Raw genomic sequence first — 12,689 nt, 5'->3', positions numbered from 1 at the left:
TATCTACTGTGACATTTTCATGGCATAGAAAACTAATGAGTGAATTAACCAAAAAAGTTATTATTTATTAGGTGCAAAAGCCCTCTGCCAAACACAAGATATGCAAAAAGAAAAGCAAGGCAGTCCTTCTCTAGTAGCTCACATTATAATGGAGAAAATAATAATTTCAGAGGTTTCATCTACAAGTCAGATCCCATGGAATTTAGAGTACAGATGGTAATGGCTCTTCTTTATGTCATTTTCTGGATGATCCATAACCATTCCTGATACCAGACCACTTGACAATGCCAACAACTTTGGTGGTGAGAACTTCTTTGCTAAATCTTGAATAGCTGTGGCTACTTCCATTGAAGGCTTTGAATCTCACAATCTCTCCCACTTTAGAAGATTAAGCTCCTTTTCAACCTATTGGTTATTTTTGCCACATAAAGACTACCAACTTTTATCATCTTCCTAAGTCAAGCAAAACTGGTTTTCAGTCCCTGGTTAAAATGCAGGGTCCTGACATTAGTAACCAGGGAGCAGAGTTAATAGGATTTAAAAGGGAAAATTAATAAGCAGTGCTAGAGTAAAGGGATTGGGATCTGCCATTCCTCAGGCAAACATCATCATGAACAGAACAGTTCTCATCTGGAGGGCTTCATTAAAAAAAAAAAAAAAAAAAAAAAAAAAAACCACAAGGCCATTTGAGAGCCTCCTCTTAAGACAGACTTGGCCAAAGTACAAGAGTGTTGTGCCTCACTTCCTGGAAGGTATGAAGCAATAACTGAGATCCAAGATTTTACAAATCATGCCCTTCTCTCTTTCCCCGCTATTCTCAAGAGACCTTCTCTATCCCTGTATTAGCATACTTCAAAAGCCTTTTGGCAGTGTTTCCAGTCCTCTTCCCCTACTCCATCTGCCAGGTAGATATTCTAGCCCAGATGTGATCATGTCACACTTTAGTGTAAGTATTTTTGCTGCTATGTGAAGTTCTAACTCACTTGCCTGGCATTCCCCAGACAAGAATTCCATCCAAACATGACCACTTTCTGTTCCCCTAACACTTTCTGGGCTCTCTAACCTCAATGCCGTTGCATAAAATAACCTCTATGACTAGAATGTCCCCCCCTCATATATACCTATTACATTTAATACATATTCTCCACAAACCTTCCCTTTGTTTCCCCCCAATCAATAATGACCTTCTCTTGGCACCCAACCCTCATGCAGCATTTTCTTTTGGACCTTTTAAATGCTCTTTTCATTGCATGTTGTCATTATTTCTCTGTGTGAAACACATTCCCCTAAACTTTAAATTTCCTCAAAGCTAGAACTTATTCTCCTTTACTTTTTATCAGGAGGTAAGGGCAAATGGAACATTGGACCTAAAGTAAAGAAAACAGAGATTCAGACATTCATTATCTTTGTGATCTTGGACAAGTAACTTCATCCCTCTCTCATTTATTATTGTTAAGGACTATAAAGGAGTTCCCTGAATTTGTCTGAGTTACCATATTTTCCAGGAACACTGAACCTAGAGTATGCTGGAGGTCCTGAATGTGTCGAGGATGAAGCCCTCAACTGAGCTGACATAGTTTGTTATTTGCATCACAAGCTGGATTCCCTCTGTGTATTTGGGAGTCAAGACAGTCACCAGTTAGTCTGTCTAGACTGAGAAACTGCTTGTTTAGCTGAGGCCATTATGGATAAATAGACTATTTAATCTTAGTCTAGCTGTTCCCAAGGAAAAGAATGAGACTTTTGCCTTAGCTTTGCTCTTCCCCTTTGGAAAGGGTTTTTGTCCTGTTCCCATCTTTACTATACCTTTCACCTTCCCACGCCATAGATCTTTAGGTGGAGATTTCTGGTATTTCCTCCTTCCTTTGTCTTTCTGTTATAAAAATGCAAACTTTTATATGGATTATGAACTCTATAGGTTTCACATGTATGTTCTCATAGTAATAAACCTGATTTTCACCTAAGTTTCATGAAATTGTGATTGCTTGTTGATTAGTAGTTCAAATGAAACAATGCAAGTAAAATACTTTAATACACATTAAAATATAAAGTATTATAAGTATTCATATTACTGAACCAGCTACGCCCAGAGAAAGAACTCTGGGAGATGACTAAAAACCATTACATTGAATTCCCAATCCCTATATTTATGCCCACCTGCATTTTTGATTTCCTTCACAAGCTAATTGTACAATATTTCAAAGTCTGATTCTTTTTGTACAGCAAAATAACATTTTGGTCATGTATACTTATTGTGTATCTAATTTATATTTTAATGTATTTAACATCTACTGGTCATCCTGACATCTAGGGGAGGGGGGTGGGGTAAGAGGTGAAAAATTGGAACAAGAGGTTTGGCAATTGTTAATGCTGAAAAGTTACCCATGCATATAACCTGTAAATAAAAGGCTATTAAATAAAAATAAAATAAAATAAAAGTAGCTGAAGAAGGAAAAAAAATAAGTATTCATATTTTTTTAATTCCTTTAAGTATCCTTCCTAAGTTGGCTATGCTATAGGGCAGAAAAAAAGATGATGATATTTGTACACTCCTTTGAAGGAATTACTCAGTCTAACTGGGGCAACGGGATATATACCCAGAGTTAATAATTAAGATGATTAAGAATATTTTTAAAAGATAATATAGAGTTAAGTTAAAATCAGTGATTCACTCACCAAATACTAGGTATAACATACAGGATGCAAAACATCCCATATGTTAGGCAGCAGGGAAGATGAAAAGTTAAAGATAAGATGTCTAGTCTTTAAAATTCATAGTGTAGTAGGGAAGAGAAATTGACACAAGCACAAACTAACTACAGGACAGCATTCCCACATAATTTTATATGGTATTACTATGTATTACAGTATATTAAAGCAAAGTGCTAAGTGAGATCAAAAGTGGCAATCATTACAGACTAGGGGAAGCTAAAGAGGCTTCCTGGAGAAACCAAGAATCAATGCTACATGATTTCAGAGAAAGAAGACTGGGGCATTTTTCAATATAGGTGAGATTTGAGAGGCTCTTAAATAACATGATAGAGGTTATTTTCCATTGAACTATAGCAAAAACCTATAATTTTTGAGGGAAGCATAGAAGAGTAGACAGAAATGTGGTGCTCCTGCAGAAAGTTTGCCTATCATTTGCATAAAATCACAGAGACCAAGCAGTCTTTTCTCAGATGAGGTTAGGCTCCTGCATCTGAACTTTCTCCAGGTTCTATCACAAACACATTACCCTAGACCAGGGGTGTCAAATACAGCCACCCTGAGGTTGCAGCACTCTCAAATGCTGATTGAACCAAATTCAAATATAATTGGGAAACATGTTTCAAAAATCAATAAAAATATAATAAAACATAGATGACATTACATTTTAAAACTAAGTCAATATGATGACGCTGACAGGGATCCTTAGGTGTGGCCACTGGATAGAGCAAAGAGCCTAGAGTCAGAAAGCTGTTGTTATTCAGTTGTTTTTTAGTCACGTCCAACTCTTCATGCCCCCATTTGGGATTTTCTTGAAAAGATCCTAGAGTGTTTTGTCACTCTATAGTAGCTTATTTTATAAATGAGGAAACTGAGATAAACAGTTACCTGTCCAGAGTCACACAGCTAGTGTCTGAGACCCTTTGAACTCAGATCTTCCTGAATCTAGGCCTAGTACTACATCATCTGTGACACTAAACTTCCTTCAAGAAGACTTCATGTGACTAAATGTGATTTCAGAGTGTGACCCTTGACAAGGCACTTAATGAAGGAAATCCTTCAGATTCCTCATCTGCAAAATGGGGATAAATAATAGCATTTACCTTCCAGGATTATTGTGAAGATCAAATGATATAATCATTATAAAAGCACTTAGCACAGTGTTTGGCACATAATAAGCACTATATATATAATTTTTCCTATCCAGATTTAGGCATATCACTTAAAAATTCAGTTATCTATAATAACATTAATAATAACTTCCATTTATATGGTGATTTAAGGTTTGCAAAGCTTTTACATATTCTGTCCCTTTGGAAGCTTACAAACCTGTAGTTAGTAACAATATTATTCTTACCAGTTCAGAAAGGAGGAAAAGGAAGCCTGTATAAACTAAATGAATTTACCCAGTAAGTCTAAAAGGCAGAATTTGAACTCAAATGGTTCTAAGTATAGCCTTCTGCCCACCATGGCATATACCAGTTTAGCTCAAAGCAGAGGAATCTGATAAAATAGCACTTTATTTTCTCTCATAAAAGAGCAACAGGATGGAGTAGGTGGTTTTCAAGTTCCTTCTACTACTAAATCCTGCATTTGTAACTTGTATCACTGCCCTAAACTCTTCCTATCTAGCATCTAGTGCTATAATATAAAGATAGGCATTGAGTACTTGTTCGTTAAAGTGAACTAAAATTTAGGCTGGGGATACATTGTCAAGATTATAGAATGCCAGAATAAACAGCCTGTACTTGATCCCACAGTTAATAGGGAGTCCTTGAAGGCATTAAACCAAGAGAATGGCATGGTCTATGTCCCCACGATGGCAACGCTTTCAAAGCAGTTCATAATTATTTCTCAAAATCAAATTCTCTCAGATTTGCCATGAGGAAGATAGAAGGACGCATTAGCATTCATGGAATTTTCATCTGGTTGGCACATATAGAGTGAATTAGAGAGAGAGTAGAGGTGAAACACAGATTAGGAAACTATTATATTAATCAGTGTCTCAGAGGATAATCCTCAATGTCTTTGCTAAATCAAAATATATTTAGCTTGGGACTCCCTTAAAAGAGACCTAAAATGGAATGAAAACTGATTTTTGTCTATGAAAAGTTATTTACTGTCTAACTCTCTGGTCTCATCTGTTGCTTAAAAGATAAACTAGAAATCAAATTATTTCCAGGTATTATCCAGAAGCTGATTTTGACTATGTAACAATTTGAATAAGATATTCGGTTTAATCAAACAAATCAACCAATAAGTATTTTAGGTATTAAGCACTATGCTAGTCATTAGAGATGCAAATACAAAAGGAGATAGTCCCTGTCTTCAAGAAGATTACATTCTATCAGACTAAACAGCATGTACACAAAAATGTTTGAATTTACTATATATACACTATATATATGTAAGTATATACATAATATGTAAAGTAATATATTGCTATTATACATAACTGTATGTTATATACTATATATTGGCATATATTATAATCATATACAGATACACTATATATATATATATGACATGGTATATATATGATATAGTACAGTATAGCATACTAATATAATAATAGTATACATAAAATATTATATGCTATTCATACTATGTATAATATCTACTATGTATACATATTATAATAATATTACATATAACATATTATGTAACATATATATGCTATATAATCATAGCATCATACTAATATATATATACTATGTAATATATATTCTATGTGTATATATACCAGTATTATGCTATAATTATATTTTATATTTGATATATTACATATATACATACATAGTATATGTGTGTATGATGTATATTATATGTGTGCATATATAATGTGCATATACATTATGCATGTATACACACGCACATACAATATATGTGCAATATAATACTTTATATATTATATATGTATGTGATGTTCTCAATAGAAATAGGAATGTTCAAAAGTGGGCTGAGTGTAGGAGGGAAAAATAAATAATCTGATTTGGATGTGGTTAGTGTAAAATTCCTGGGTCAACCAGATTGAAAAGTCTAATGGGCAATTGGAAATCATGAATCACAGTTTAAAAGAGACACCAGAACTGGAGTGCTAGAATTAGGAATCATTTGCATAGCAATTATAACCCAGGGAAGCTTTGAGGTCACCAAGAAGGAGAATGTAGAAGAAAAGACACCTAGGAAAAGTCTTTGCCCACAGCCTGGACTAGACTGACTTTATGCATACTGTTTAACTTCATTAGAATTTAGCTATTTTGGGGGGCAGCTAGGTGGCAGTGGTTAGAGCACCAGCCCTGAAGTCATGGGAACCTGAGTTCAAATCTGCCTTAGACATTTAATACTTCCTAGCTATGTGGCCCTGAGCTAGTCACTTAATCTCAATTGCCTGGGAGGGGGGAGAATTTAGTTATTTTCACTTATAAAAAATGAGGTGATAATATGAGGTATCTGAATAATATGAAATGAGATTATTTTCTCCTGCTTTGCATAAAAGGAAGAACATAAGAGAATAATGAATGGAAGACAGTTACTGTATATTATAGCTATCCATTCATAATAATGAATGAAGTTATTACATATAATAGTTACCTATTTATAAGTTATATTCTCTTACTAGACTGTAAGCTCTGTGAATGCAAGAACTATATATTATTTAAATTTTGTATGTCATGTGTGTTGGAGATATTGAAAGTAGGAAGAATTGAATTGGGGAGAAATGACCCACATTTTTTATCTTAGAAGTATGCTGAACTCCCAAGGAAGAAACACCATCCACCAATGCAATTTAGAAACAGCTGCACAACTTAAGAATCATAACGAGTTACTTGGGAGCACTGAGAAAGCAAATAATTTGCTCTGGGTCACACAGCCTATATGTCTCAGAGGCAGGATTTGAACCCAGGTATTTCTTCTTCCTTGAAGCCAGTTTTCTCTCCAACATGCCCATATGCCTCAGAACTGCATACATCAGTATTTAGTGAATGTTTATTGATCTACATTAGATTTTTGACCCATTTCATATAATAAAAATTGAAAACTGGTAGGGAGGCATAAATGACCTACTCCAAATCCTATACTTTATTTACACACAAGGAAGCAAAGACTCAAAGTCTAAATGACCAGTTTAAGAGGAAATATGGCAAGATTCCTGTATGTGGAATCAGAGGCTCTGGATTCAAATTCCAGCTTTTCCTCCTATACCTCTGTGATACTGGGCAAGTCTGTTAACTACTCTAGATTTCAATTTATAAAATGAGAGGGGCCAAGTAGATAAATTCTAAAGTCTCTTACATCTGTAAATCTATATTCCTAATGATTACATTGATAAGCTGGAGAATATTCAGAGGAGGGAAATCAGAATGGTGAAAGAGCTTGTCTGTACTACTTGAGAATAAGCTAGAAAAAGTAGTGAATAAAAAACTCAGTAGAAAAATAGAAGAGTCTTTCTTAACTGTGTTGAAGTATTTCAAGGACTGTCATGTGGAAATGCAATGGGATTTGTTCTACTGGTCCCCAGACAACAGAACTAGGAGTAACAGATGGAAGTTGCAAGGAAACAAATTTAGTGTCATCATTAGGGAAGAAAAAAAAATCTTCCTATCCGAAATTGGAATGGGGTACCTCAGGAAATAGTGAATTAAAGGTCTTCAAGCAGAGGATGAATTTTGTAATAGAGGTCCCTTCTAAACCAAAATTCTTATGATTCTGTTACTTGTCCAAGATTGCTCAACAATTTATTGGCAGAACCTGGACTGGAACCTACATCTCCTGACTTTTCATCCAACAGTTTTCCCACAACACATTAGTTTGTCATATCTTTAGTTCATACTAACGAACATACCCAGAGTTGATGCTATAAGTAGATAAACTAGGTAATCACTAGTCTGTGCCTTCAGGAGGCACCAAAAACACTTTTCCTACATGGTCTTCTAGAGCATCTCCCTCCTCTCCCATGTGGCCTGAAATAGCCAACACTGAAGTCATTTCCTTGAGTCAAAAAAAAAAAAAAAAAAAAAAAAAAAAGGCAAAAATACATTTTGTCCTTATTTTTTCTTATTTCAGCAATGTTCAGAGACCAGAAACATGGGACTAAATTCTGGTCCCCAGGGGTGAGGAGTCCCTGCATTTTGGAAAAATCTATCAAGAGCTGAGCAACCACTGCATACCCTACTTCAGCCTCAGACATAACAATACCTAAATTCAGGAGATGGGAGCATTCAGAGCAGCAGGGATGTATATAATTCATGTATTCTTAAGTGCCAGGACCTAGCCTTAAAGAGATATATTGTCTTTGCTTATGTTCTCAACTACACAATCTTATAAAAAGGGGACCACGTGGCCAAGTAGTGGCAATACCCAATCCCCACTCTAGAGAAGAGTTCCTAAGCAGCACCAGAATCTTAATTATCTAACAACCCCAAGTCTAAGAGTTCTGAAGCTCATTCTGCAATTGAAAAATGGAAGAGTTCCTTTTCTCTAGTACCCTCAACTACAAGTATCTAGACTTCAAAAGAAAGGAAGAAGTACTTTGGTAGAACTTAACTAATAGAGACAGAAGAAAACCTGAAATCCAGATTTCTAGAGACAGAATGAGGATTTTCTGAACATCAGAAAATCATTCTCTGTGCCCCTCCATTATTGCATCTTATTTGGCCAGAGCAGGACTGATGGAAAGGAAATTGATATTCTACTTTACTCCACCCCCCCTTCCCCTGTTAGTTTCCTTTCCAAGAGGAGTACAACTTCTCAGAGCAATAAGTGCTAAAAAGTCTAGGTAGGTCTCTGGGTTAAAAGTGGGACCTACCAGATCAAAAATAAGATTACAATCACTCCTATTAACTCCAAGTTTGTTTTCTTTATGATGGAAATACAAACCACAGCATGAGGCTATAAATCCGGTATACTACATAGGGCCCTAAAAGACAGGAGTATTTGCTGAAGAAGGAAGAAAATTGTAATTGATTATTAATGGATTATTATGAATCCTTTAAGTCATTTTTGTATTTTCTGTGATGAGGTATAAAAATTTTCATGCATTCCACTCTCCTCCTTGCCCCCCCCAAAAAAATCCCAAAATCAAGTTACAGAAATAGAGACTATTTTATCTGCAGAAGGGCACTCTTGAAATGAATATATATTAATTGTGGAGGAAGGGGAAATTCTATGTATCTAATCTCCTAGTAATATCTTAGATTAACACATCAGATTTTCTAGTTTTCGTAATATAAAGCTGAGAGCAGTGCTCTGAGAATGCATGGAAGATGTAATATCAGCATATATCCAGACCTTATATAAAAGAGACCAAATTCAAGAGCCAATTCTCCACATCTAGCCTAAATAAAGTTGACTATATCAATATCTCCAGTAGAGAGGGGAGAGTCAGAAAGGAGTTAGATGTTAAAAGGAAAAACAAACTTCTACTTCACAATCTTAACTAAGGTCATCCCTATACAACTACTGCACAATTAAAAAGAGAATGATAGAATTGTGCTAACAGTATTAGATTTAATTCATCTACATATGCCTGAGGCTTGGAAACTCTATTCTTTTTCACTAAAAATAAAATGCAATTAATTCATTAAATCGATTTTTAAAAACCTGTGTGTGAAATTAATGGCACAATCGAGTACAAAGTAGTCACCTTTTCTTTCTCCAACAGGATCAAAACAGTTCACAAATATTTTCCAAAATTGAATTCTTCCTGCCTTGCTTTAAGGAAGACTAGAGAACTATTTGTTATTTTTAGTCCCACTTTACAGAGGGAATAAGAAGAGGTGTCATACCCAGTTTACATAAAAGTAGTCAGTAGTACTATTATTGGCAGCAACTATACCTGTTTAGATGTTGCTTTAAGATTTGGAAAACGGATGTGAGACAGAGCTGGAATTTAACAGAAGAGGGATGTTTCTTTGAACCAAATCATATGCAAATGTCATGGGAAACACTTTCTGAATTTCTTTATGTTGCTGCAGTACAAAAACTGTTCAAGGAACAGCTAATGTTGCTATTTTAAACCTAGAGTAGGAGATGAATATCTGGATAATTTTTAAGGCTAGTGACTCCTTGACCCACATCTCTGTTCCTGCGAGAGGGCATGCCGATTCTTAGTGAATTATGGAGTTTTGGGGCTAATCCCTCTTAAAACCAAAGCAGATGAGTCCTCCAGCTGTGTTTGAACTTTCCGAGGTAGGCCAGGGCAATCTTTCCGGAAATTCTAAATGAAGACAGACGAGCCAGTACTTCATCAAAGTGCCCTACCCCGGGTGCCTCCAGAATCGGAGGACATCTGGAAGTTGAAGAGAATACTTCAGCAGAGATGAAGTTCCTTCTGTATGATCTGTTACTCATCATTAAGTAAGGCAACAACACCCTCTGGACTTCTGAGGCAAGTTACAAGCACAGGGAAATGCAGAAGGAAGAGCTCCACATCAACTGGTACATGACACTTCACACATTTTGTCCACACTTAATACGTCGGACTGACAGGGCATATCACCTAGGGCAAAAAGTTTCTGAAAGGGACCAGCTGTGATGGGGAGGAAGGCAAAAATCGGAGAGCTGGGGCAAGAAATTTCTCCAAAAGGAGGGGAGAGGGGCAGGGTGTGTGTGTACTTTTAAACACACTCGCACACATACGAGACCAATTCTTTCCAGGAAAGCAAAACACAGCCAAGCTTGCTCAGCAGGGGTGGGATTATATTTGGACTACGCTGATATGAAGTTTGCAACAACAACAAAAAAAAAAGTAACCGAGAGCTGCGCGTTGGCAGGATTCTCCAAGAAATCTGATGATTTTACATATTCGGGATCTGAAGAATTTGGATTTTGAAATAGTGCTGCATTCAAAGGAGCGGTAATAAAATAGAGGGCCAGGTTCCCATACCATCGACTTCTCAAGGATTACATTATCACGGGTATGCATGGAGTCGGGATGTTAACTGTTTCCCTTCCAGCCTTGGATGGGCATTAATGATCTCTCACTGGGACAATTCCAAAACAACCTTGATTGTAACCTCTCTTCCACCCTTACCCCGAAATAAGTGCAACTTGCCTTCCACCTCTGGGGACGGCGTTTCCCCCTTCTCCTCCCTCACTTTTTATGTGTGTCTCTGTGTGTGTGCAGTTAGATTGGACTGGGGCTAGGGAGGTGAGGGAGCAGGGAATTGCCTGGAAGGGGGGAAAAGTACAAGCTGCCCAGCTTTTGTATTTCTAAGCACCATTGTTTGCAGAGAAGAAGGAGAAAAGTCACTAACCTTGCCTCTTGTCCGGAAAGGAAAACGCGCCTGGCTGAGGCTGTCTGTCATTGCACAGCGCCTGAAAGTCAAGGAACTGGACTACAAGGAAAATGTTTCCGACCCAGTTCCTCGGGACCCATGGCATGATTCAGTTGTTGGGAAGAGTGAAAGGGAAAGAAAGAGAGAAGAAAAAAGAAAGAAAAAGCAAAACTACTAAGTTTTGCACTTAGCTTAAGTAATAAAGTCCGTGCATGTGGCTGGGCAGAATGAGACTGAGGGACATAGCCCTGGGGTGATCAAGAAGCTGGTGCGAGCAGCAAAGAATGACTTTTTTGCACAGAGAGGGGCCAGTTACCTTTCTAGCCCCTACTTTCCCTCCTCCCCCCTCCTCATTTTCCCTCCCTGAAAGGGGAGTGATCAAGCCAACAGTGTCTGCTTTCTTGGGAGTGTGGGTTGGGTCAAAGCAAAAGGGAGCCGCCCAAGGCCACCCCGCCCCCCCCCCCCTTCTTTCTCCACACACTCACACACACACCCCCGACCCGCGCAGCCATTTGCAGGGCCCAAAGCTTTGCTTGGGCATTTCTCCCCGGGGCTCCCCTCCCCTGAACTCCTTCAGTCCCGCCCAGAGGCTCTGGAGAAGCCTACTGATCCAAACCAAATAGGGGAGGCTTAGAAGCGTTATCCTGGGCTGGAGGAGGAGGCAGTTTGGGGGGAGGTTAGGGTTCTGCTGGGCAGAAAAGGATAGGAAAAAGAGGAAGCCCTCAAACCTAGGATCTCGGGGCAACCCCACAGGTAGGGATAGAAAAGGACACTTTTCCCGCCTCCTCACCGATTTTATTTCTCCCGTCTCTATCCATCCCGGGTGAGCTTGAATTCGTTATATGACAGAGGACTGGACAGCTTTCTTTCTTGATCAAGAGATCAAGCACAATAGACATTAAACTAGGAGACTACAGCTGTGAATAATAATTTTTTAAAAGTTGTCCTCGAGACTAGTTTGAGCTAGGTTGAAATATACCAGAAAGCATTAGCTGTTTGTTGACTTCACCTGTGGAGCACACTTGACTCACCTGCGCGAATTGATGAGTCCTGCCTTTTAGTAGTTATAACTGGCAGCCCCAGAGCCTGAGAAGTTAGCCCCCCCGGCCAAAGCAAGGTAGTTCAACTCCAAAAGAGAAAGGTCTTTACGATCTTGAGCTGGCTGGCCCCTGAAAAGCTGATTCACTGCACTCTGGAAAAGACCAGTCTGACCCTGAGCCACATGGAGACTTACAATTCACTTCTGTGTAATGTAGCATGTTCCCCGTAACCTCCCATCCAAGGCAAAGATGATAACGTGATAAACTCACGTTTATAAGTGCTTAAATTTAGAACTGGAAGACGTTAGAGAGATGGATGGAAAAATGGAGGTCCAGATGAATTCCAAGATTGCACTGGTATTAAGTGACTGTCCTTTACCCCCAAATCCTCAGTATTTTCCATTGTTTCTCCTAGAATGTAACCTAAGAGCAAGTAGTTGTCATAAGTCCTATGACAAGAGAGAAAAGATAACAGAGCTTTTTGCTTTTATAATAAACTTAGCATTAATGATACTGAAGGTGTGTCATATTTCACAGAACTGTTAGCTTCGATTTCCTAAATGTAAAATGGGAGTCGTATGTGTATGTGCATATTATGTATATTCCATTTATATGTATATTCATGCATATGTGTAGGTGTGTATATGTATATATATGCATA

General features: G+C 37.8%; 1 protein-coding gene across 1 annotated transcript in view; it reads right to left on the bottom strand.

The window, feature by feature from the left end:
- The window catches only part of ADAMTS12 (ADAM metallopeptidase with thrombospondin type 1 motif 12), a 467,290-nt gene extending 455,884 nt beyond the window's left edge, over positions 1-11,406 (bottom strand). Inside the window, exon 1 of the mRNA XM_031945878.1 lies at positions 10,968-11,406. Within this exon, the coding sequence (XP_031801738.1) occupies positions 10,968-11,094 (127 nt within the window). The 5' untranslated portion in view covers positions 11,095-11,406. The remainder of the gene's footprint in view (positions 1-10,967) is intronic.
- Positions 11,407-12,689: the final 1,283 nt, after the last annotated feature.

This window comes from Sarcophilus harrisii, chromosome 1, assembly GCF_902635505.1.
Source record: "Sarcophilus harrisii chromosome 1, mSarHar1.11, whole genome shotgun sequence".
In the NCBI taxonomy this organism is placed as follows: domain Eukaryota; kingdom Metazoa; phylum Chordata; class Mammalia; order Dasyuromorphia; family Dasyuridae; genus Sarcophilus; species Sarcophilus harrisii.
The sequence above is the reverse complement of the archived record's forward strand: the minus strand, read 5'-3'. Positions and strand labels throughout refer to the sequence as shown.